The 25,204-nt window shown below is 45.7% G+C and overlaps 1 protein-coding gene across 2 annotated transcripts in view; it reads left to right on the forward strand.

Annotated features, from left to right (window-relative positions):
* The first annotated feature begins 23,797 nt into the window (after positions 1-23,797).
* The window catches only part of Setd7 (SET domain containing 7, histone lysine methyltransferase), a 45,212-nt gene continuing 43,805 nt past the window's right edge, over positions 23,798-25,204 (forward strand). Inside the window, exons 1-2 of one of the 2 annotated variants that reach the window (XM_057756921.1) lie at positions 23,798-23,971; positions 24,847-24,978. In XM_057756921.1, coding sequence (XP_057612904.1) covers positions 24,939-24,978 — 40 coding nt within the window. In that variant the 5' untranslated portion in view covers positions 23,798-23,971; positions 24,847-24,938. Of the gene's footprint in view, positions 23,972-24,102; positions 24,979-25,204 lie in introns of those variants that run through there. The other variant, XM_057756922.1, reaches the window with a different exon arrangement.

Below are 25,204 nucleotides of genomic sequence, written 5' to 3' on the forward strand. Positions count from 1 at the left end.
GCCTCTCCGGAAGAGAAGTATCCACAGAGCATGCTCTGACATGGGGCTGTCATCCCATCCAGTCAGCTCTAGGGCCCGTCTTAAAATGGATGAGGAAATGAGTCTCAAATGAATTGTCTGGGTGTTTTTCTCCTTGGTGTCAAACAGGGAAGCTTGAGGAAGCCAAGGCATCAACTTGATCACAGCAAGAGCTGTACTTAGCGTCTCCAGTTCCGGTGGCCAAGCTGACTCAACTAACAAACGAGCCCAGGAGTCATTAAGCCAGCCTAATTGAAACTAATTCCATGTTGCTTGCAGTCCTGAACTGCAAGGGAGAGAACGCAACGTGACCTCCCAGCTGAACATAATGTGAGACTCAAATCGGGTTATTTATTCGGTTACCAATGAAAAGTGGCAGGGTTGGTACTTGAACTTCCGTCTTCCAATTCCATTTCCTTCCAAATTGCAGAGAAGTGCAATTTAACCTCATTGAGCAAACACAACGCAGGAATCCTTTTAAAAGGCTTTATTGCTTTAATCCACAGAAGCTAAGAGAAAGAAAAGGCGTTTCCAGACCAAGGTCACAGAACAGCAAGACTTAAAGATGACTATTTGTGTCTAACATCTTTCATTTCCATGAATAAAGAAAAAAAAACTAGATCATTTAGCAAATAATAAGGAAAATCCTATTTATTAAAGTCTGTGAAATATAATCAAAGATTATATTATGTATATGTGTGTGTTAAAAGGAAAAACCAAACTCTCAGAATCATTTGTTGGGCTGGCACGGTGGCTCAGGTTAAGGGACTTGCTGCCAAGCCTGACATCCTGAGTTAGATCTCCAAGATCCACGCCATGAAAGGAAGGAACTGACTCCCCTAAGTTGTTCTCTGACCCCCACATTAGATCACACACAGATAAATAAATTAATGTTAAAAACTACGTGTTTAAGAAGAATGAATCTGAAGGGAAGGATTCAATTTAGAAAACAGGTTTTAAGATCTAAGGGAAACAGAAAGACAGAATTAAATAAAAGCAAAGTCAGTCATCTATATCCGTGGGTTCTGCATCTGGGGTCCAACTATGGATTGACAGGGTAGGGGGCGGGGCCTGGACTGGCCATAGGCAGATGCTTCATCACTATTCTATAAACAATACAGTATAAAAGCAATGGCATTTGCATTGTTTGGGATATTTTAAGTCATCTAGAGACAGTTTAAAGCACACAGAAGCATGTGTGTAGGTTATATGTAAACATTTTGAGAGCTTATGTTGGAGGCATGAGCATCTGCAGATTTGGGTATCTGAGGGGAAGATACCAGAATCCAACCTGCTGTGGATATCCAGGGATGCCTGTGTAACAAACTTGGCTACAAAATCAGCAGAACTAACTGCTGGGAGATAACTTTCTGTGGGTTTCATACCAGCTGCCTTTGTTGTGGTTTGTACAGCAAGAGTTTCCTAAGATGAGGAAAGTTTCTCAAAACTAGGCATAGGAACGCATGCCGGGAACCCCAGCCCAGGCTGCAGAATGAGTTCTAAACCAGTATAAGCTCAAAGTGAGACCCTGGCAAAAGAAAGACAGGGAAAGGGTAGGGTAAGGCAGAGGAGGGACAGGAAGGGGTGAGTCACTGAAAAAGACAAACAAAAACAATATAGCAACTTCAGTAAATAATTCACTAGTCTAACCAAGAAAAGAGAGGAAAACACAACACACAAAACTGAGAATGAGCCGGGCGGTGGTGGCACACGCCTTTAATCCCAGCACTTGGGAGGCAGAGGCAGGTGGATCTCTGTGAGTTCGAGGCCAGCCTGGTCTACAAGAGCTAGTTCCAGGACAGGCTCCAAAACCATAGAGAAACCCTGTCTCGAAAAACTAAAATAAATAAATAAATAAATAAACAAACAAATAAATAAAAATTAAAAATAAAAAAAAAACTGAGAATGAGAAAATGGAGTGACATACACATATAGCAAAGCATCATTTTTTATTTTTAATTACAGTAAGTTTTTTCATTCCTTGTGTATACGTATGAGCACACATGTGCCATGGCCCTTGAGCGGAGATCACAGGAACACTTGCAGGAGTCAATTCTCTTCTTCTACTGTGTAATCGGGGTAATAAACCGAGGTCTTCAGGCCCAGCAGGCACCTTTACCCACTGACTCATCTCACCATCCCTGAAAAGTACAATTCTTACAAAAGGAGTCACTTGTGGACTAGAGAGATGGCTTAGAGGGCAAAGAGCTTGCTGCACCATGCATGGGGCTTGAGTTCAGATCCTCAGCACCCAGGTATAAAGTTCAGTGTGAAAGTACTTCCCTCATCACTGGGAGGCAGAGAGAGAAGGGCTGTAAGAGCTCTGGGGCCAGCTGGCTTAGTCAGTTGGTGAACGCCAGTGAGAGAGATCCTATCTCAGAGCAATAGAGGAAGACAGACAACCTCAACTTACATGGGTTCTCCCCAGCATCCAAACTCAGCAGAAGACCAGTCAACACTTAACCTACTAAGCCATCTCTGTCTTAGTTTGGGTTCCTACTGCTGTGAAAAGACACCAAGACCATGGCAACTCTTATAAAGGAAAACATTTAATTGGGACTGGCTTACAGTTCAAAGGTTCAGTCCGTTATCGACACATCAGCAAATATGGCCACATGCTGACGGACATGGTGCTGGAGGAGCTGAGAGGTCCTACATTTTGATCTGAAGGCAGCAGGAAACTGGGAACTGTGTGCCATACTGGGCGTAGCTTGAGTATCAGAGACCTCAAAGTCTGCCCCATCGTGACACGCTTCCTAATAGTGCCACTCCCTATGGCTAAGAATTGAAACATATGAGTCTATGGGCCATTCCTAATCAAATCACCACAATTTCTGCCTTCCCAATGCTGAGATGACAGAGGGCACCACAACCACCTGACGTTTGTGTGGGCACTAGGAATCTGAACTCCAGTCCTCACGCCTGCTTAAAAGGACTTTACGGACAGAGCAATCTCCCCAGCGTTTTGTCCTGGGACACAAGTCTTTCTACGTAGGTCAGGGTGACCTTGAACTTGTAATGTTCCTGCCTGTACCATCTCAGTGCTGGAGTCGCAGACCTGAGCCTCCACATCAGATACACTGTGTTCTAGCAAACCCTTCCAGGTGATTCTGACTCATTCGCAAATTTGAGAACAGTAGACTCGATTCTGGTGATAGCATTGTCTCTGACTGAGATCACTTCCTGTTGTGGTATCAATACTTCTCAGAAGGAAGAAATCCCATCCTTACACACACACACACACACACACAGAGCTATAAATAACACACATTTGCTCACCAGCAGCTGCAGTCCCAGCCCGTATAGGCTCCGTCAGCAGTTGCTGTGAAATACCAGCCTCTGAAAGAACAAACTCATTTGTGTGCCTGAAGAACAGGATGTATTTGGCCTCCTTCTAGGCCTTGATCACTGAAATTAAAAGGCAGGTTTACAGTAGACGACTGGAGAAACGAGGGTCCTTTCCCTTAACGAGGGATGCTAATCAGGGAGCCTGTTTACACTGGGCTCTGACTGAATTTGAGGATTTAAAGAGGCAGTCAGACCTGGGCTAAGGCAGTAAAACCAGAAGGGCCAGAACCCTGGCCCCTTTGTTTGATGACTCATTCACCATGTGACCACAGAGCATGCTGCCACTTTCAGCAGCCTGACATTCCTATGTGTGCAACAGGCATGATAACAGCCGTCCTTCCTGACAGACTGGTGGAGGGGTCGACTCATGAGCTAGGAGACCACAGGCGGAGACCACTTGGGCCACTTGACTCTTGGCTGGTTCTTTTGACTCTGAGGAGGCAAAGGAAGAAGCGTGGTTTTTTATGACTTACTCCATGACTCCAAGTCATCCCTTGCTGCACCTGGGTGTTTGATGTGGATCTACTGATGGAAGAGTCACGTAACTCTCCCCTTTAATGATGTGCTTGGCCCACGTAGAAGCCGAGGATGCTTGCTATGTCACAGCTGGCTAAACTGGCTCAGTGTTAATCCCCAACACACACAGTCCAAGCCCATGGCTCCAGGCAATGTAGAATTCTATTGTTTTTGTTTTCTTTTGCATAGTAAGCCAGGCTCGGAGAGAAGAAATGATCTGAGTCTGCGGCTGGTCTAGAACATTCACTATCAATACGCTGCCATTGAGTGACAACCACTCCATCAAAGAATTCAGAGTCTTCAAAGACAGAAGATTTAGGATATAAATAGCATTTGGGCATCATCTTTGAAGGATGAAGGGCAGACTAAGGCGCAGTTCATCTTTTCCCCTCTGTTACTACAACTCAACTGCAAAGCCCAGAAGAGAAATAGAAAGCTTTTGGAATTAGGGATGGTGCCATTCAGCTCCTAAAGTTCAACCTGAGTCCTGCCAGGATTACAGCCTACTTTACATTGCTCCGGGGAAGGAGGGCACCCTCAGGGTCCCCTAAAGCATCTCTCAAGAACCTTGGTCAAAGGCAGAGATGCAGATCATTGGAAGAGTGGTAGTCTACTATGCTCAAAGACCTGGGTTCAATTCCAGCACCACATACACCAGGCATGATGGTGTGCACATGCAAACATATATATATACACACACACACACAAACACATATACACATGCAAAGAAATCTGATCAAGATATTACAATTGCTTTTTTGTGAGAAAGACCTTGGTTTGGGTCCATCTATCTTATAATTGATAAATCTGGCCAAGTCATTTATTTCTAGATTTATAGGCAGGTTTAACCATTCCCCATTACCCAGTGAAGCAGGCATCATAATCGCCTCTGTCTCAGGGTGAGGTAGATGTGACCAAGTAAGATTAAGCAATCAGACAGCTTTTCAAAGGGTTTGAGACTTGGCTGGGGTCCCCGGTCACCTGACCTTGAAGCTACTGGTACTGTAGAAAAGGTTTCTGGACGAACTACATAGCCTGGGAAGAACATTGACACAGTGCTCAGTCAACGAGGTCAACACTTATGGCCTTGTCCTTTTGTCTGTCTGTCTGTCGGTCTGTTTTTAAGTATAGCTGCAGGAAGGTGGGCACAGAGGTACACATACGCAATCCCAGTAACTCAGAAACCTGAGGCTGAGGGATTACCAAAAGTTTAAGTCTATTCTGGTCTATACCAAGTTCCAGAGCAGCTCAATTACACAGGAAGATCTTATAAAATGACTTGAGAATGTGACTATTTCTCTATTTTGTAGCTGTTAACACACAGAGAGACAATTAAGTTCCCAGAAGGTACAGTTACCACAATAGCCCCAGAGCAGGCTCCTCCTCCAGGGGGCTCTGCTGCTTTCAGAAACAAGCTGCTCTTGAAGCGGGAACACCTGTGTCCCCAAACAAAGGGGTGACGTTAGAATTTGACCCCCGATTTTGGAACAACATCATTTTCCCTCAACTAGCCTGACTGGACATGTTGACTTTTAGGAATGTACGCAGAAAAAGTCAAACGCCTGTAGTTGTCAGAGTTACTCCCTCATCGCTGTGCCAACACCCGACAAAAACAACTGAGTGGGGAAAACGGTTTATTTTGTCTAACAGTTCCAGAGGCCGTCGCCCCTCGTGGTGGGAAAACAGCTGGCAGCAAGCAGGCTAGGCGTGGTGCTGAGTGCTGGGGGTTGGCTGGCCTTCACATTCAGGAAGTGGAGCATGAACAAGAAGCAGGGCATGCATAGGAAGCGGAGCGTGAACAGGAAGTCGAGCGTGAACAGAAAGCAGGGCCAGGCTGTAACGCCTAAGGCGCTCCCCACAGTGATTCGTCCCCTCTGGCAAGGCTCTCCTGAATGTTTCACAACCTCCCCAGAGTAACTCACCAACTGGGGGCCAAGCGTTCAAACACATGTGTAGCATTAATCTAATTGATCTTATTAATAAAAACCTGGTTATAGGTGAAAGCTGAGTGATCAGAGAAGTAAAGTCTCCAGACACTAAAGTTCTTACCTCTACAAAATCCTCAGACCGAATGGGCTGAGTTCTTGTCTCCTCCTCCCTTCTATTCCTCTTTCCTCCCATCAATATCACTCATGTCCACCTCCCCAGTGCTGAGATTAAAGTCATGAGATCCTGAGTGCTGGGATCAAAGGTGTGAGCTCTGCTTCTCTTCCAGACTGATTAAATCTCACATAGCCCAGTGTGGCCTTGAACTCCTCATCTTCCTGCTTCCACGTCCCAGGTGTTGGGATAAAGGTGTGTGCCACCACTACCTGGCTGCTTTGGTTAACTAGTGGCAAACTCCATCCTCTGATCTTTAGGCAAGCTTTATTTGTTAGAGCATAAACAAAATATCACCACACACATGAGTCTAGGCGGGACATCTCACATTCAAACCACAATATTTAGTATGTTGTTTACTTAACTTTTATTTTGATTGTTTTGAATTATGTGAGTCTGGGAGTGGGTATGTGCATGTGAGTATAGCTGCCAGTGGAGACCACAGACATCAGACTCCCTTTGAATTGGAGTTACAAGCATTTATGAGCTGTCCAACATGGGTTCTGGGAACTGAACCTGAGTCCCCTGTGAGAGCAATGCCTGCTCTTGACTACAGAGTCATGTCTTCAGCCTCTGATACATTATTTTTGCATTCATTTTAAGACACACATTACAGCCGGGAGTGGTGGCACACACCTTTGATCCCAGCACTTGAGAGGCAGAGGCAGGTGGATCTCTGTGAGTTCGAGGCCAGCCTGGTTTACAAAGTGAGTTCTGGGACATAAAAGAATAGTTTTAGTGTATTCTTTACTTAAGATATATTATTACTTTTGCTAATTCCATAGCTCAGTGGTGGAACACTTGCCAACAATGCAGAACCATGGATGGGTTCAGTCTCCAACACTGAAAGAAAAGAAAAAGGAAAGAAAGACAAACTCCTATTTTTCTTTTCTTTCTTTTGAGGTGGGGTTTCTCTGTGTAGCCCTGGCTGTCCTGGAACTCACTCTGTAGACCAGGCTGGCCTCCAACTCATGAAGATCCTCCTGCTTCTGCCTCTGGAGTGCTGGGATTAAAGGAGCGTTCCAACATCACTAGACAAACTGCTATTTTTGATCTCACAGCTCATGAAAATTTTATTCAAATTTCTTTATGTACAACCATAATATTAGCATCTTAATCATCACACAGACCAGTCATTCTGGAATTGTTTAACACCATTTTCAAGAGAATATTGTTTCTCTTGTCTAAGCATTTAAAATTCCAGATTTGACAATGTCATCAGAAATGCTATCCTATTTTTGCTTTTGTCCTCTGAATTGATATCATAATTTTTATTCAACCTCCCATATTAGGATATTGCTCTTGCTTCCTGAAGACTTCCAAGAGATAAAAGCTTTTGCCTCAAAGGAACAGCACAAAAATCAAATAAAGGAGAAAAATGACACTTGACATTACCTTTGCAGCAAACAATGATGAAAACAAACTGAACCTGACCCCAACCATAAAATTATGTCCTTGCTACTTCATAACTGTGATGTTGCTGCTGTTGTGAATCGTAATGCCAATATTTGATTGATATGCAGGATATCTGATATGTGACCTTAGCAAAGGGGTCACAACCCACAGGCTGAGGACCTGCTCCGTGGAAAGAGGATAAGTTTGAATTTGTATGCTCCACCTGTGAAATGCTGGGCTTACGGTGTATGGCCACTGCTCACTCCTAGTCTGTGTATTGCAAATTAAACCCAGAGCCTCAGCTGAGCTCCAGATCTCAGACCTGAGTCTGTTCTCTTTAAAGCTGTCCAGTTGTTTGTACTGGAGAACTCTGGCAGGGGTTCCCTACGAAATCTCGTGAGTCACCACTCTTGTACATGCAAATCCCAGTATTTCAGAATAATCCTCTTATGTTCATTCCAGCCTCTAGGATTCAGTGGGTACAACAAGCATTGGCATCGGCCTCTGGCCATCTCTGGTGCTTGTGGATATGAGGGTCTTGTAAAAGAAAACTGTGCTTTCGTTTCCTGGCTGCCCAGACCTGAATAATCACACAGAAACTATATTAATCACAACACTGTTTGGCCAATGGTTCAGGCACATTCCTAGATAGCTCTTACATCTTAAATTAACCCATTTCTATTAATCTATGTATTGCAACGAGGCTGTGACTTACAGTTAATTTCTGGCATCTTTCTCCTTTGGTAGCTCCATGGTGTTTCCCTCAACTCAGCCTACTATCTATCTATCTATCTATCTATCTATCTATCTATCTATCTATCTCTATCTCTGTTCGGATTTCCCGCCTGGTTTTACTCTGCTAAGCCATTGGCCAAAATAGCTTTATTCATTAACCAATAAAAGCAACATACATACAGAAGGACATTCCATATCAGCGTATGCTCCTTTAGGCAAATCGAGACCTGTTTCTCAGAAGACTGGTTCCCTCACCCTCACCCTCCTTAAGGCATTTCCCTCCTTCTTCCAGCAGTAATATTCAAGACAAACATGCAAATTATATTTCTTGTTCAAATCCCATGTTACATTTCCTAGAATTTCAAGGCATTTTCTTTTCTAATTTGCATTGTGAGTTAAACAGACTTCTGTGGGCCCATCACAGCACATTGTTACCAGTGCACAGAAGGAAACTTGTCTCTTTGTAGAGCGAGGACTGTCTGACCAGCCTGCCAGTATCACAGCTAAAGGCTAGAAGGTTCTCTTTTCAAATCTGGGAGGCCTTTTTAGAAATTAATTTAAGGTAGGAAGTTATGAATATGGTTACAGGGGATGGGGAGCTGAGAAGCAGGTGTCTGGTTTGCTCTGGATCCTCTTCCTAATTAGAGGGGGACAGAAAGCGGGGCATGACAATAAAGTCACAGTTGACCCCTTCCGTGGGAAAGCAGTCACACTCTGAGGTGGTAGAAATGGGTCAAATTTAATCATTAATGTTATCACCTATGGTGGGTTGAGCACCTATGGGGCCCCTGGCCTGTTCTAGATGTTCAGGTGACATCTCTGACAGGTCAAGCAAAGACCACAGGGAGACTGACACCAGGTAAGAGAATAAAACAGGTACCCAAAACCATGTAAGGTAGTGACAGGTGTCATGAAAATCCCACAAGGCAAATCTTGAATAATATGTGTCTGTAGAGGTGGCTTCTGGCTGGACATCCAGGAAAACTGTGAAAGCCAAGTTTACATTTTAAGTTTTAATTACTATGCCTAAGAAACCCTTAAAACAAAACAAAACAACAACAAAAAAATTGCTCCTGATTCGCAAGCCCTTTGCCCAAGGACAGAGATTTACTGAAATGCTGGAGGCTGTTGTTTATGGGAGATGACCAAGCCACATGGTTTCACTCCCCTAAACAAGTTTTCTTGACCCATCTGCACTGGGTGTGCTTAATCACATATGGGCGGGACATAACGTCAGGAAGTACCCTTGCCCCGTTTGGCTGTAGGCAGTAGGTATGCAGGCGGAAAGTTCGTCAGGATGTATAATTGCTCCTGATTGGACCTTGTGGGAAATGCAGTGAATTATGGATTTGCCTTCTTCTGCAAAACGTGGCTGAGGCCATTTCCTGGGAATACAGGTATGAACCTTGACAGAACCCATTTACCTGGCTAATATTTAATTAAAGCTTGCTTCAAATTTGACTTTAAACTCAGGTAGCAGTCCTATTCTCAACCAGTGGTATTAACAAAACCATCTGAGGTAGCACCTTCCATGTTAAGACCGAAAACCAGCTATGGGAAGCTGTCAGACGAACATCCCAAGCAGACAGTGTCTGCAAAGGCTCTGCTGTGGGCTAGAACTTACCAAGGGCCAGTGTAGCTGGAGTACAAAGCCTGAATAGAGGTCAGGCACCAGAGAGCAACTGAAGGAGGTGAAGGGGGCGTCTGGTGTGTTGATGTGGGATTCCCCTCTGTATGCTGTGAGTATGCTTTATTACCATTGGTTAATAAAGAAGCTGCTTTGGCCTATGGCAGGGCAGAATATAGGTAGGCAGGAGAACTAAACTGAATGCAGGGAGAGAGAAGGCGGAGTCAGGGAGATGCCTTGTAGTTTCCAAAGGAGAAAGAGTCCAGAACCTTACCAGTAAGCCACAGCTTCACGGCGATACACAGATTAATAGAAATGTGTTCATTTAAGATGTAAGAGCTAGCTATAAATATGACTGAGCCATCAGCCAAACAGTGTTGTAATTAATGTAGTTTCCATGTGATTATTTGGGTCTGGGCATCTGGGAAACTAAAGCACAGTCTGTGTTTACATGGTGTGTCAATTCAGAATTGACCCCAAGTGCCAGGACACCAAAGGGGGCCATCCAGGCAGTAATTTACGAAATACCACTTTTCTACTCCAAGAGTATGAGCCTGGTGACCACCAAGACAATGGAGACTGCCATGTCCCCAACACTTACCCTGTACGTGGAGGGCTTTGCTTGGGCTTGGTTGATCCCAATCATCTCTCTAGGGAGCAGAGATTACTGGAATTCCAATATCGCTTATAAAGGAAATGAAACCTAGAAAAGTAAAGGACTTGCCTCCAGCTGTGAGGGATTTTAAGAACCCCTTTTTATAGTTATATGAACCAAAAATAGCCATTATTAAAAAACTTTTGTTAACACAAAAAGAAAAAAAATTGATATTGCATTTCTATGATAGAATCATTGTTAACATTTGGTTTACATTTTCCTACCTGTTTCATGTAAGTATTTTAACTACTGCTTTCTTTAATATGTATATTATATATGTTATATACATATTAATATATATTGTATATATTAATTATATACATATTAGTATACAAATTAACATATATATTAATATGTATATATAGAGAGAGTATGTGTTTGTGTGTGTGTATTTATATGTATACTCACATGCTCCATGTCCCTGCGTACATATGAAGGTCAGAGGATGACTTTTGGGAGTTGATTTTTTTCCTTCTACAGTGTGGGTCCCAGGAAATGAATTCAGGATGTCAGGTTTGGCAGCAAACACCTTTGCCCTCAGCCGTGACTACTGTTTTCAAAATCATATAATTGTCTTTCTGCTTCCAATGCAATAATTCCTGAGTGTAGGGTGTTTTTTTTTACACTTTTATTATCTCAGAACTGAATGATACTATGAAAAAATTGTGAATTATTGGAAAGTTAATCCATATGAAATATTACTTAAGAATACAGTTCTTTTCCAAAAAAAAAATACAGAATGCTGCCATCAACAGAGGGGTAACTGAGGCAGAAGGATTGCTGTGACTTTGAGGCCACTCTGGGCTACATAGTGAGACCTTGTCTCAGTCGCAGTAACAAAGGGTCTGGTTGCTAGTGGTGCTCCAGGAAACACAGTGAGTGCTCCTGCACTTTCTGAAGTAGATGTGGTAAGCACCAAGTCCACAAAGTGACTCAGAAGAAGGGCTAGGATTCTCTGGGGGCCCGGAGGAAGCCGGTTGGGACAGTGTCTATGCTGGGCAGCTTAAACCCAACCGAAGTTCATAGACAATACTAGAAGTCCAAAGAATGTGCCAGGTCTAAGAGAATGTTGGCTGGCAAGAAATACAAGCATTGTGAACAGGGAGGTGAGAAGTAGAGAAAGGGCCAGTTGATCTAGTTCTAGCCAATCTTGTTATGACGTTACATTCACACAGAAAACGTGTCTGAAAGGATATATACTGCATGATTTAGGGTGCTACTGTTGTTAGGAACCAGAAGGATTTCTACTTTGTTTTATATCCTTTCTTTCTAATATCGCTATCAAGAATATTTACTTCTGAAAGTGATACTAAATTGTCATTCAGAAGAATAGGTTAAAACAAGATTGGGGCTGGAGAGACGGCTCAGAGCTTAAGAACATTGACTGCTCTTCCAGAGGTTCTGCATTCAATTTGCCCCAATCACATGGTGGCTCACAACCATCTATAATGAGACCTAGTGTACAGAAAAACATGTAGACAGAACACGGTATATATAATAAATAAATAAATCTAAAAAAAAAGGAACTAAACGAATGACATTCCCCAACGACAGTGTTCATAGCTCTCTGAGTGCCTTGTCAGATGCAAGCTGCTCCCAGAAGGGCCATGTTCATCTGCTCATGGTGGGTTTGTGAACCAGCCCCACTCACTGACAGTATGATTCCAGCTACTGATGAGCTGTCCTGACTCTCTAGAAGCCCTACGTGCCCTCAGCATGGAAGAGGCTATTACATCTGCAGCGGGTGGGCTGTTTGCTTTCCACTCAATCTTCACAACCCAAAAGAGCAACAAAGAGTATGTTGGCAGAGACTGCTCAGTTATTTCCTGGCTGCTCAGACCTGAATAATCACACAGAAACTATATTAATTACAACATTGCTTGGCCAATAGCATGGACTTCTTATTAACTAACTCTTACGTCTTAAAATAATCCACTTCTATTAATCTATGTATGGGCACGAGGCTGTGGCTTACTGGTAGGGATCCAGCATCTGTCTCCTTTGGCAGCTACATGGCATCTCTCTGACTCCGCCTACTCTCTCTATATCTCTGTTCAGATTTCCTGCCTGGCTTACTTTGCTAAGCCATTGGCAGAAACAGCTTTATTCATTGGCCAATAAAAGCAACACATATACAGAAGGACTTCCTACACCAGAAGTCTGGGATCTCAATGAAGTGAGTCATCTCAAATAAGGAAAGTCTCTTAGGACACATCCATGAAGCTGTACCTTCATTCAACACTTTCCTTGCCCTGCTGTGGCCAGTTACATAGCTGTATCTCATTTTCTTTAACATCTCTATGACCAAAATAATTGCCAGAAGAAACATAAGGGAAAATAGAACTACCTTGGCTCATGGTTCAGAGGGCCCAAAGGAGTCGCTCAGGTTATGATGAGACTGTGCAATGGAAGCTGTTCATGCCATGGCAGACAGGAAGCTGAGAGCCAGCCTGAAACCAGGGGTAAGATGTAGTCCCAAAGGACCACCCCTAATGGCCTACTTCTACAAACTAGGCCCTACCTTTCAAAGTTCTCAGAACTTTCAAAATAGGACCAGTTGTTAGAGAGCAAAACATTCACAGTGTGAGCCTGCTGTTTCTATGTGTGACCTGCAGAGAGCCAGCTTGTATGGCACCATAAATATCAGTGTGAAAAAAAAAAATCAGGTGAGCGGCTCACTCCTATATTCCCAGCACCTGGGAGGATCAACCACAAATTCGAGCTCAGCCTCGGTTATGTAGTGAGTTCTACGCCAACTAGGACTGCAGAGTAAACCCATAAATATATATATGGAGATGACTGAGGACTGAGTTGGTAAAGTGCTTGCATTGCAAGCACAAAGGCCTGAGTTCAGATTCTCCAGCATATAAAAAGCTGGGCTTAGGGAGCTGGAGAGATGGTTCAGCGGTTACGAGCACTGGCTGCTCTTCCAGGGGTCATGAGTTCAATTCCCAGCAACCACATCATGGCTCACAATATCTATAATAAGATCTGATGCCCTCTTCTGGCATGCAGGTATAAATACAGAGAACTCATACATAAAATATAAATAAGGCCAGGCAGTTGTGGCACACACCTCCCAGCACTCGGGAGGCAGAGGCAGGCGAATATCTGTGAGTTTGAGGCCAGCCTGGTCTACAAGAGCTAGTTCTAGGACAGGCTCCAATGCAACAGAGAAACCCTGTCTCGAAAAACCAATAAATAAATAAATAAATAATAAATAAATAAATGAAGTGAAAAACAAAACCAACATCTGGACTTAGCAGCATATGCATATCTATAATCAGGAGGCAGAAACAGGAGAATCTCTGGGACTTGATGACTAGCTAGTCTTGTCAAATCAGTGACTGTAGGAAGGAGGCCACTTGTGTGTTCTTGACTGCTCAGCAGCTCAGACCCGAAACAACCACACAGAAACTGTATTAATTAAATCATTACTTAGCCCATTAGCTCTAACTTCTTATTGGCTTTTACATATTAATTTAACCCATTTCTATTAATCTGTGTATCACCATAAGCCTGTGGTTTACCGGGAAAAGTTCTGTCTGGGGTTGCTACCTGATTTCTCGCTAACTCCACTTTCTTCCTCCCAGCATTCCATTTAGTTTTCCCTGCCTGGCTCTGTTCCCCTATAGCTCTGCTAAAGGCCCAAAGCAGTTCCTTTATTAACCAATTATATTCACAGCAGACAAAGGGGAATCCCACATCACCTCCACTTTTCTGTTTAAATAAAAAGGAAAGTTTTAACTTTAACATAGTAAAATTACATATAACAAAACGGGTATCATGCATACACATACACGGGGACACATACACACACATATACACATGGGGTCACGCATGCACACACACAGGGATACACACACGCACACACACTAACGTGATGATGTGATGTGTCTTCCAGCACTTTCCCCTTACCCAGCCATCTCCTAGAATGAATAGTTTTGATACCTATGCGGTCCCACTCTTACTACATACGTGATGGCAGGAAGTTATTTAACACTGAGGTTCTGAATTCCTCATCTATAAATGGATTTCAAAAGATAATTTTTAGAATTAAATCTTATGACCCAACCTGTTGAGACATTACAGACCATGCCTAAGTGCCATTCCTTCCTCACTTTAGTCCTGCTAAACCTGTCAACTCCTTGAAGGTTCCAGGTCCTATTTATGAAGAATGGCAGGCAGCTGAAGCCTCACAGAGCCCTAGTTTTTGTCTCATTGGTCGTATCTTAGTTGTGAGGTCCTGGGAAGAGTCTTGAAGTCGCTCTTGCCTCGATGACTGCCAGGAGGTATAAAGGAAATGATGTCAAATGACTTTCTAATCGGGTTAAATCTATCCTAAACCTTGAAGGAATATGCACCAATAGAAATGGTACCTGGAATAAAAATGACCTTATTAACATGATGACATATACACACATCCCGAATAATGCCCAAACTCTGAGTCCTCATTTTCAGAGGACTGCCTGGGAAGTGGAAGTTACATGTATGTTTTATGTCATCTACATCTGCCCATGAAAGACCATGGTTTCGTGCAACCTCTTGCTATATTTGTACAGGGAGAGGAATCCAAAGAGAGAGAGAGAGTTCGGCATGGTGAGGGGGTGTGGAGAAGGCACTTTTACAGGCCAGCAGTGATGAGGTGCCCCACTCTGCTAGACAGCGCGAGTATATCTCAGCCCAGGCATTCCTCAGCTGCCAGGCTGGGAAGGGTGCTGATGACTTGCAGAAGACCCATTCCCATGGCCATGCTGATCAACGGGCCCTTGGCCAAGGAGACAATACAAAGCCTGCCTCTGGACCGCCTGTCTTGTGTCCGTCCCTCCATCCCAAAGACAGACGCATTTGAGCTGAGCTCTTTCAATCTGCCTGACAGATACTCCAGAAGGTTAGCCAGAAACATCTTTCCTAGGAATGAATCTATAGAATCAGCAAAGAGAATCAATAGGACCTTAAATGACCTAAAAGGACACTCTAGATCCAGAGACTGACAATCCCCACAGCAAAGGACATCCCAGGAAGAAATGGCAGCATCTAGGCTTGTCTGACCTTTTAACATTGCGACATGACGTTATCTTCTACTAAAGTCAAGCTTAAGAGCTATTCAATCAAGTTAGAAAACTACTCAGGGCTGGTGTGATGGCTCAGCAGATGAAGGCTCTTGCCACCAAGCCTGAGTTGGATCCCTGGTCCCACATGGTGGGAGGAAAGAACCAATTCCTGCAAGTTGTCTGACCTTTACACACTGAGTGTGAGTGACACACAAGCACCTGCCCACGTACACGTAAGTCCAGTGAACCTGGGCTAGCAACTCTCTCACAGACATGCACCAAAAGGTGTGTCTCCTCAGAGACATCAAATTCTTGTCAAGTGGTCAGCGTTAGCCACCACACCACCGGTGATGGTTCATACCATACAAAAAGTGAGACGATTCAAGGAGATTGGGAGGACCGGTTTGCTCTCTGAAAGATATATTAGAAAAACCAGCACACACAACACATTTGACTAGAATTCAGCCAAAGTAAGCCAAGATAGCAAAGGAAAGGAAGAAGCATGGGTATCTTATTCCCCTAGAGGGATTTCACTAATCAGAAAGAGAGAGAGATGTGGTTATGACTTTAAAAATGAAGATGTGGGGAGAGGAGCTAGAAGATAGCACAGGTTCAATTCCCAGCATCCATATGGTGGCTCTCACTAATTTGTCACTCCATTTCCAAGGACTCCAGCACCTTCTTTTGACCTTCTGGGGTACCAGGCACACACACAGTACATAAACATACATGCCACCAAACACTCATGCACATAAAATAGACTAGAAAACCAAGGTCGTGTGGAGAACTCAGTGATGAGGGAATGCTTGCCATGCTTGGGACCCTGAGTTCAATCCATCAAAAGAAGAGAGAAGCGAATAAATGTGACCGTCTGTTATGTTGGCTACACAGACGTGGAGAATGGGAAAAAGACTCAAGATCTCGGGAGCCGCTAGAACAATGTAAGGAGGAGTGGGTGAGATTGAGCCTCATGCTTTTATGTCTCGACATCTCTCCTGTGGCTCACACGGTTTTCATTTATCCTAACTCCAAGCTGCCCGAGCAAATGTGTGCAGGAAACTTGTCTTCTCAGCCGGGCGGTGGTGGCCCACACTTTTCATCCCAGCACTCAGGAGGCAGAGGCAGGAAGATCTCTGAGTTCAAGGCCAGCCTGGTCTACAGAGTGAATTTCAGGACAGCCATGGCTACACAGAGAAACCCTGCCTCAAAAAAAAAAAAAAAAAAAAAAAAAAAGATAAAAGAAAGAAACTTGTCTTCTCAAACACAATCATCTTCATCTTCAAAAAAAGATTGTACTTGCCAGGACAGTCTGAGAATTCTTATCTGTCAGTCATAACTCAGATATGTACATCATTCTGTGATGTAGTTTGTGTGAGTCCAGGAGACTGTTGAGACATATCTAGTCAGTCCGTCAGATGGGGGAAAATGAATAAAATGTATGTACTGGCAATGCTAAAGCAGGCATGGGCAGCCCATATATGTGGTTCTGTTGAACTTGTCCATATTGGGTTTCATGATCTAAGTTGATAAGGACGACTGACCAGGTCTCTTCCTCAGGAGGGCACCAGATCTCATAACAGATGGTTGCGAGTCACCGTGTGGCTGCTGGGAACTGAACTCAGGACCTTTGGAAGAGCAGGCAGTGCTCTTAACCGCTGAGCCATCTCTCCAGCCCCATATATCAGATGAAATTGATCTTTTATTCATACCATCTTTTCCCCCTCCCCCTTGGTTTTCTCTTTTTAACTTTTTATTGACTTTCTTGAGTTATACATTTTTCTCTGCTCGGTTTTTTTGAGACAGGGTTTCTCTGTGTAGCCCTGGCTGTCCTGGAACTCTCTCTGTGATCAGGCTGACCTTGAACTCAGAGATCCACCAACCTCTGCCTCTGCCTCCTGAGTGCTGACATTAAAGCCATCACACCGCTCCCCCCCACCCCCCAAATCCATACTGAGTCTTCCAATGTTAAAGGAGTATACTCCTTGGGTTCCAATCCCAGTTTCCCACAAACTCAAGAGTGTGCAATGGATTGATTGCCTTCTGCAGTGTCTGCATTTCTGTAGGGCAATTGTGAGACCCCGTTACCTATATGTGTTCAGATGTGTGGAAGTGTGTGTGCACACGCATGTGGCGGCCAGAGGTCTCCTTCTGTTGTCCTTCCTCAGGTGCTGTCACCTTGTTTTTGAGACAGTCTTTCACTGGGACCTGGGACTCACTCATCAGTCAAGCTGGTTAGCCAGTGAGCCCAGGTATCCATCCAAGTCTTTCCCCACCCCCAGTGCTGGGTTACAAGCATGTGCCACTAAACCTGTTTGGGCATTTTATTTTCTTTTTGTTTCCTTTTCTCGTTTTGTTTTTTAAAATATAGATTCTGGGGACAGAGTCAGGCCCTGGTACTTACAAGCCAAGCACTTTACCACCTGAGCTATATCCCCAGCCTCTAATCGTTGCAATTGTAGCCAAAGACGATACATTTCAAAAGCTGGTGAAACCGAATTGTTCTTAAGGAAGCACGGCACGTTTGGTTTTGACGGTAAATGTATTTCTTTTTCAATCTGCATCTTTATTGATTTTTCTGAAGTTACTACTAAGGCAGTTCCTACACAGTTTCCAATTTGGCCTCTTCCCCTCCCCCAAGTTGTGTTTGGCAGCTTCACTAGACCCAAATCTACCGTTTTCAGATCTGAGACGGCAACAGGCAAAAGATCCAAATATATCACGGATAGAGATATGGCCCATAGTACACGAAGACAGAGATCTGGGCCACACGATCTCTTTCCCATTGTCCCAGAGGGTCTAAATTTAGTTTACTAGATACACTGCAGGAACATGGGCCCGTTGGCAGAACAGGAATCAAGCAAAAGAAGACAGAGATGTTTGATGTGGCCGGAGGTATTTTAACGCCATGGCAACCGGGAAGTCTTCGCTATTATTTAATTCACTTCCTCAGAAGAGGTTATTTTCCCCACCCCACCCCACCCCACCCCAACCTCCCTGCATTTCCTGTTGCCATAATCAAATCAGGTCACCCTGAATTTATGAGTCTTCTCCTAACGGCAGCCATGTCTATTTCCGGCAGGATGAGGTTTCTCCTCTCCTGCCTTGCTCCCTGGCATCTTCATGTGTTGCCCTGAGTCCTTGTTCTCCCTGACCACAACTCAGTATGCATCCATGTCCCCTTTCATGCAGCCCCCTCCCCCACGCCCTTCTCCCGGGCACGCCTGGCCCTGGCCCTCCCACATCTCCTGCAGCTTTTGCACATGTCACTAACACAGTTAGGCACTGGACTGGCGTGATTTAGTGATTCAGAACCCGGGAACCGTGGTCCTCATAAGAGCCCATGCCTCCCTCCCTGAGGTCAAGAAAATGGCCTTTCGGGCCCTCCCTTTGCGTTTTCCTTCATCCTAGGAAGAGATGCGCTAGAAAAAGTGAACGCCCCGTTTGTTAGTCAGCCTGGATTCAGCCCTTTCCCTCTTCCCTTATGATGCTGGGCTTTGATGATTTACTTTGCCTAAACCGTGAGCCCCCGACTCCCTGGCCCCACCCTCCCCACCCCACCAGCAACCTGTACGAAGTAGGTTTGAGCAGAGCATTGGTAAGGACCAATTTTCCGCTGTACAAGGTGTTTTATCACCCAGTTGCTAGTTCTTACAAGGTGAAAATTCAATCATACTATTTTATTATCATTTATGTATGTGGGTCTGTGGCCAGCGGTGAAGAGTGGGGTGGGGGTGCGGTACCCATGATCCCCTGGGGTTACAGGCAGTTGTAAGCCTCCTGGTGCCAGTGTTGAGAAACTCTGGTCCCTCTGGAAGAGCAGTATGTGCTTCTAACCAGAATCAAATGGGACTTGACTGCTTCACAGTTCCTGGGTTGGGGATGTAGCTAGGTAGGCTCTGGGTCCCATCTCCAGCATAGCATAGACCAGGTCGTTGGCACACACCTGTACCCCAGCACTCAGGAGTTAAAGGCAGGAGGATCAGTAGTTTGAGGCCGACATGGGCTACGTGAGACTCTGTCTCAAAAATAAATTTAAAAAATAGAAAGCAAAATTAAATTAAAAAAAAAAAAACCCTTCACTGGACAGCTATGGTAGCACCACGCCTATAACCCCAGTGCACTGAAGACTGTCACAGGTAGATAAATGGGAATTAAAGGCAAGCCTGGGCTACATAACAAGTTCCAAACCAAACATAAAACCAACCTTTCTCAAAAACAGTAGCAAAAGGAGCTGCTGAATGGAGCTGAAGAGATAGTTCCGTGGTTAATGGCACTGGCTGCTCTTCCGGAAGTCTTCCCATGTTAAATTCCAAGAATCCAGATTACAGCTCATCACAGTCTATAACTCCAGTTCCAGAGCAGTTTTAAAAGCCCTTTTCTGGCTTCTGCAGGCACCAGACATGCAGGTGATGTGCATACATACAAGCAGGTATACACTTATACACAGAAAATAATTTAACATTTTCCCCCCCAAACGAGCTCCTGCTGTCTAACCTTGGAAACCCCTTAACTACCAGAAGCACCTGGACCGGAAGGATGTCTGAGGCCTTCCGATCCGGATCTGCTGGGGCACGTGGGCCTGAAGGATGCTTGGGGTCTTCCAAACCTGATCTGCTGGGGCAGCGGAGGAGTAATTTTTTACTAACCCCCAAGATAAGCGCAGCCACACTGAGTTTTTCCCCTGGGGTGCTCCAAACGCACAGCTGCTGACAAGCTTGTTTACCCTGGATATGGGAAGCACCTTAAATACAGAAAGATCGTAGAAATATATTCACTGTGAAAGTGAGATCACTTTTGCAAGACGAATCTGGTGAGTTCTCCGGGGAAAGCCATGAGTGGGGAAATGACTCAAAGTAGCCGGGTGCTTTGATTGTTTTAGACGGTGGAGGAGGGACTTCGGTTTCCCACACAGAGTCTGGAGAGATAGATAGACCACATGAGTGCGGACAGTGGAAGCTAAACCAGAGAAGCTTTGAAAAATCATCCCGTGCATTGAGGTAATGGCTTAGCAGTAGAATGCTCACTAGGAGACAGACACTGGGGGAGCAGTAGAGTCCTGTCTAAAATCCACCAGTGAGGGGCTGCGGGTGTGTGTGCTCAGCTAATAGAAAGAAGCCTGCTGCCGGGCGGTGGTGGCGCACGCCTTTAATCCCAGCACTCGGGAGGCAGAGGCAGGCGGATCTCTGTGAATTCGAAGCCAGTCTGGTCTACAAGAGCTAGTTCCAGGACAGGAACCAAAAAGCTACGGAGAAACCCTGTCTCGAAAATTTAAAAAAAAAAGAAAAAAAGAAAAAAAAAAAGAAGCCTGCCTGAATCCACCGTCAAAGGGTTAGGAGTAGTGATAACATGCTTGCTTCCATGTATGAAGCCTCAATACCGCAAAAACTAATTAATCAAAATAAGTTAATAAATAAAAGAAGGGAAAAAAAAAGCCAGGGCTCCTTGTGAGTAAGCAAGCAAGTCTCATACCAGAGTTTCCCGCTGACTCTCTTGTACACATCCTACTGTACTAGAACCTGAGTTAGGACCAGGCAGCTTCTATTGCTGCTGCACACTGCCTCTGATTAAGAGTTTCACTGATTTTCTAGCCCATGACCACACTGGCAGGGACAGAGGGAGACAGGGGAACCTGGTGGGAAGCCAGGTGGAAGGGGAACTCACAAAACGAGTTCTCAATGAAAAACTCTATAGGGAAGAAGGTGATAGATGCTTGTATGGGGCCAGCAGAAGAGTGCAAAAGATGCCCTTCAAATCTATGCTGAAACAAAGCTCTTGGCCAAATCACAAAAAGAGGGTCGGTCAGAGAACAATTCCGCACCGTTTACAAGAAATAGAATAGTCTTTTCTGTAAAATTATCAACAATATTTATCCTATGCTTGGTTCCAGATGCTCTGTTGGGTTCTGGGACTGCAAATAAGGATCTGTCGGGCTAGAAACTTAGCACACACACACACACACACACACACACACACAAATTTGTAAAGATCCAAGCACCCAAAAAGGGAACCAGCAAACATTTTGCCTAAATTCGTGGTCTAGAGTCAAGAGGGATAAAGGACAAGGCAGATGAGATGGGCTGTCCCAACGGCAGCCTGCCCTGTGGGAAGAGCTGGTGAGTTCCTTCCTGGTCCTGCTCCCCTCCCAGCCATTCCAGTTATAGAGACCCACTTCTGCAGGGTGTGGGCACTGGTCCCAGACCCCATCAAAGTGGCATATGGAAAGGGTAGGCGGGGAAAAGCTCACTCCTCCAGAAGGACATTCTCCTCTGAATCCAAAGGCAGAGGGGTAACACTTGTGACAGACCCGCCATCATATATACCCTCCCACCAGGAGACCATGTCTCACTGTGTTTAAACAGACATTTCCTGCCCCAACCCATTACCCCCTTTCAGAAGAGAAATACATTATTTTTGCTTCTCCCTTCAATTTTCAGCGTTTTTATTGTCCAGTAGCTGACGGAGGTGAGTATCTGATATTCTTTGGTAAGCAGAGTGGTGATATGTAAAAATTAAAAATAATTAAATATAATAACTAATTTTAATTAATATAATAATTATTATGAAAATAATTAAATATATGAAATGTCATATAAATCAAAACCTGGAAGGGATGAAGCAGTAGGTTCCCTTTCGAAAATCAGAATAAGGCCTGGCTTGGAATGTTCGATCTCTAGGACACATGCTTTAAAAGAAAAAAGACAAATTCGGAAGTGTACGGGTGTAGCCCAGCCACTGGGAAGGCAGAAACAGGTAGATTTCTGAGATATAGTCTACTCTTGAGTTCCAGGCAAGTGAGACAGTCTGTCAAAAAAAAAAAAATTAACATTACCTGAAGGACATCTGAGGTTGTGCTCTGGCTAGCGAACACACACACATGTACAGACACATACACACATATGTACATGCCCACACTCAGTAAAATCCTGCTTCTGTAGTTCATGTTTTAAAATGATGTAATATGGGACACTTGCTGATCTTCTAGAAGACCCAAGTTTGGTTCCCAGCACCCACACATCCAAGGGCTCACTACAGTCTGTAGCTTCAGCTTCTGAGTTCTGATGCTCCCTGGCCTCCTTAGGTATCCCCATACACACAGCATCCACCCACAGAGAGTCTCTCTGTCTCTCTGTCTCTATTTCTCACACACACAAATAAAAATCTTTAAAAAAAAGAGGTTTTAAATTATATTTGAATTTATAATTAACTAAAATTTAAATTATAATCTGAAGGTGTTCTTTCATCTTTCACAGCAAGAACAGATTTCTGTGGAGTCCACAGGCCCAGGTACCTGCCCTGAGAGACCTAAGGAGGTCAGGCCTGAGATAGAACTCAAGGTGATCTGGAAAACTTCAAAACAGTACAGGCTGAACCAGAGGACCCTACTGGGGTGTAACCTAGGCTAACGGTTCAAAGGCTAATCCAGTCTAAACCAGAGGAGTCTCTGCCCGGGTGAGTAGACTGTCTAATGCCCAGGAAGAGGAACTCATACCCTAGCACATCGGGGAGGTAAGGGTCACTAGCCCTGACTTTCCACAACCTTCCAATGTCTAAAGGGGTCAGCGTGGAGCTAAAATTCTTGATAATACTGGGAACTAATATCTCTAGAATTTTTTTTCTTAGATACTCCCACCTCTCCCCGCTTCAAGACAGGGGTTCTCTGTCCCTGTCTGACCTGGAACTGGCTGCGCAGACCAGGCTTGCCTTGAAGTCAGAGATCGGTGTGCCTCAGCCTTCCCACTACTGGGATTAAAGGCGTGAGCCACCGCCCCCGTTTGTTTGTTTGTTTGTTTGTCTTTTAAACCTGGCGTTTAATGGCCAGGGATGCAGTTCAGTTGGTAGAGTATTTGCCTAGCATGGAAGAACCCGGATTGATTCTTCAGTATCATTTCAATTCAGCGTGCTGGCCGATGCTTGTAATTGCTGCACTGGGGAGATGTGGAGGCGGGAAGATCATTAGTTCAAGAACATCTTCCTGGTACACAGTGAGTTAGTGAGTTAGAGGCTTGGGCTACAGGAGACCTTGTCTTAAAAATAAGAAGTTGGGGGAACGGGGATACTGCCTTTCCCAGGCGTTGAAAGTACTTTGAAATTCCGGCCTCGTGCATTGTTCACAAAATCAAATGGAACAACTTTCTTTGCTTCCTGCCCCACCCCTCCCATCCGCCGCGGTGGCTGTTCTTGGCAGAAGGCCAGACTGGCACCCGGTAATTCCACGGTACATTGTGTACATCTGCATTCATTTAACCCGCTATTTAAAGCGGTCCTTTACTGCCACCTGTAAGAGACAGAGTCATAATGACACTCTTAAGTGATTGTGGTGGGGACCGGGATTTTCTTCTCTCCAAGACGCCTGAATCTGCGAAGTGGTTGGTATTTGGAGAAACCAGAGAAACATCTAGAGACATCACACGTACAGAACGGGAAGCGAGAGGAGGCGCGCGAGATACAGGGTCCTGGCTCCTGCTCCCCACTTGGTGGCTCCGTCTCCAAGACAAGGGCGAGAGGGAACCTGCCCAGCCTCGGGTGAGGCCTGATTACCAGCCTGCTGCCATTTGGGTTTGATGAATTCCTGAATCTCCTCAGGGGGCTGGGGATGCGAAAGAGGGTGGAGCCTGGAGACCCCTGGGTGGGACCTGCGCTGGGGGGGGGGGATTCGGAGCGCAGGTCGTCCCCTAGAGTCTGGGAAACTGGATTGTGGAGGCAACGCTGAGCTTTGGGGGACATCTGCGCTCCTGTGCGCGCGGCACTTTGTAGCTCCGGGTGGTGACAAGCAGGGTGAAGTGGGAGCGCGAGGGCGAGAGGAAGTCAAGGCTCAGGAGCATCAGAAAACGCTTCCTTAGCACTGCGTGAGCTCTAGCTATCCTGCAAGGGTATAGTGGTGGGAAAACCCTGCACCGCGCATTTCCAAGTCACCGGTGGCTGCGCTCCGAGCCCCCGCCAACCCCAGGGCGGATACCCCAGCGATCCCCAGTGCTCCTGAGCAGCAGGCGGCGACCAGGACCGCGTGGCTGTCGCGCGGCGCGCCAAGCCAAAAGGTAAACGCCGCTGGGCCTGCCCACAGCCTAGCAGAGGCGGCGCGGCCCCGAAGCGCCTTCGGTTCTAAGGATCCTCACTTCTGGGAAAGGACAGGGAACTGTCAATCAACGAGGGAGGGAGCGCACCGGCGCCTGGTGATGTCAGCGGATCAGCTGCTCCATAACAAAGAGGGGATATTACAGGAGAAAGTTGCAGCGGCCGCTGCACCCCGGAGCCTTGGGGACGGGGGACGAAGGGAGGAGGGACGGCGGCTGCGGCAGCCGCGGCAGGCCGAGGAATTGAAAGGACTGTAGGGGGAGGCAGCGCGAACCGCCCCGACTGCTCCTCCTCTTCCTCCCCCTCCTCCTCCTCCAAACTCGCAGTGCTTAGCCCCAGCGCTCGCTCAGCCGCCGCGAGCACCCGGAGGGACGGGAACCGGCCGCACGGCCCGGTGCTGGGCAGGGTCGCAGCCGCCATGGATAGCGACGACGAGATGGTGGAGGAAGCCGTGGAAGGTACGACCGGCATTTCTCCAGGACCTGGGGGATGGGGGAGGCGCCTGGGGCCGCGAGCGCGAAAAGAGTGGTGGTCTGTGACTAGCTCCGGGCCGGGCCAGTGGTCATCGCGGTCCCTAAGCGGGTGGCCGGTCGCTTGGCTCGGGCGGGGGCTGCACTGCCACCGCCACGCCGCCGGGAGCGCGCGGGGCGCGGCGGGGCACAGGCGGGGAATGGGGCCCCGCGG

Source organism: Chionomys nivalis, chromosome 24 (genome assembly GCF_950005125.1).
Source record: "Chionomys nivalis chromosome 24, mChiNiv1.1, whole genome shotgun sequence".
In the NCBI taxonomy this organism is placed as follows: Eukaryota; Metazoa; Chordata; class Mammalia; order Rodentia; family Cricetidae; genus Chionomys; species Chionomys nivalis.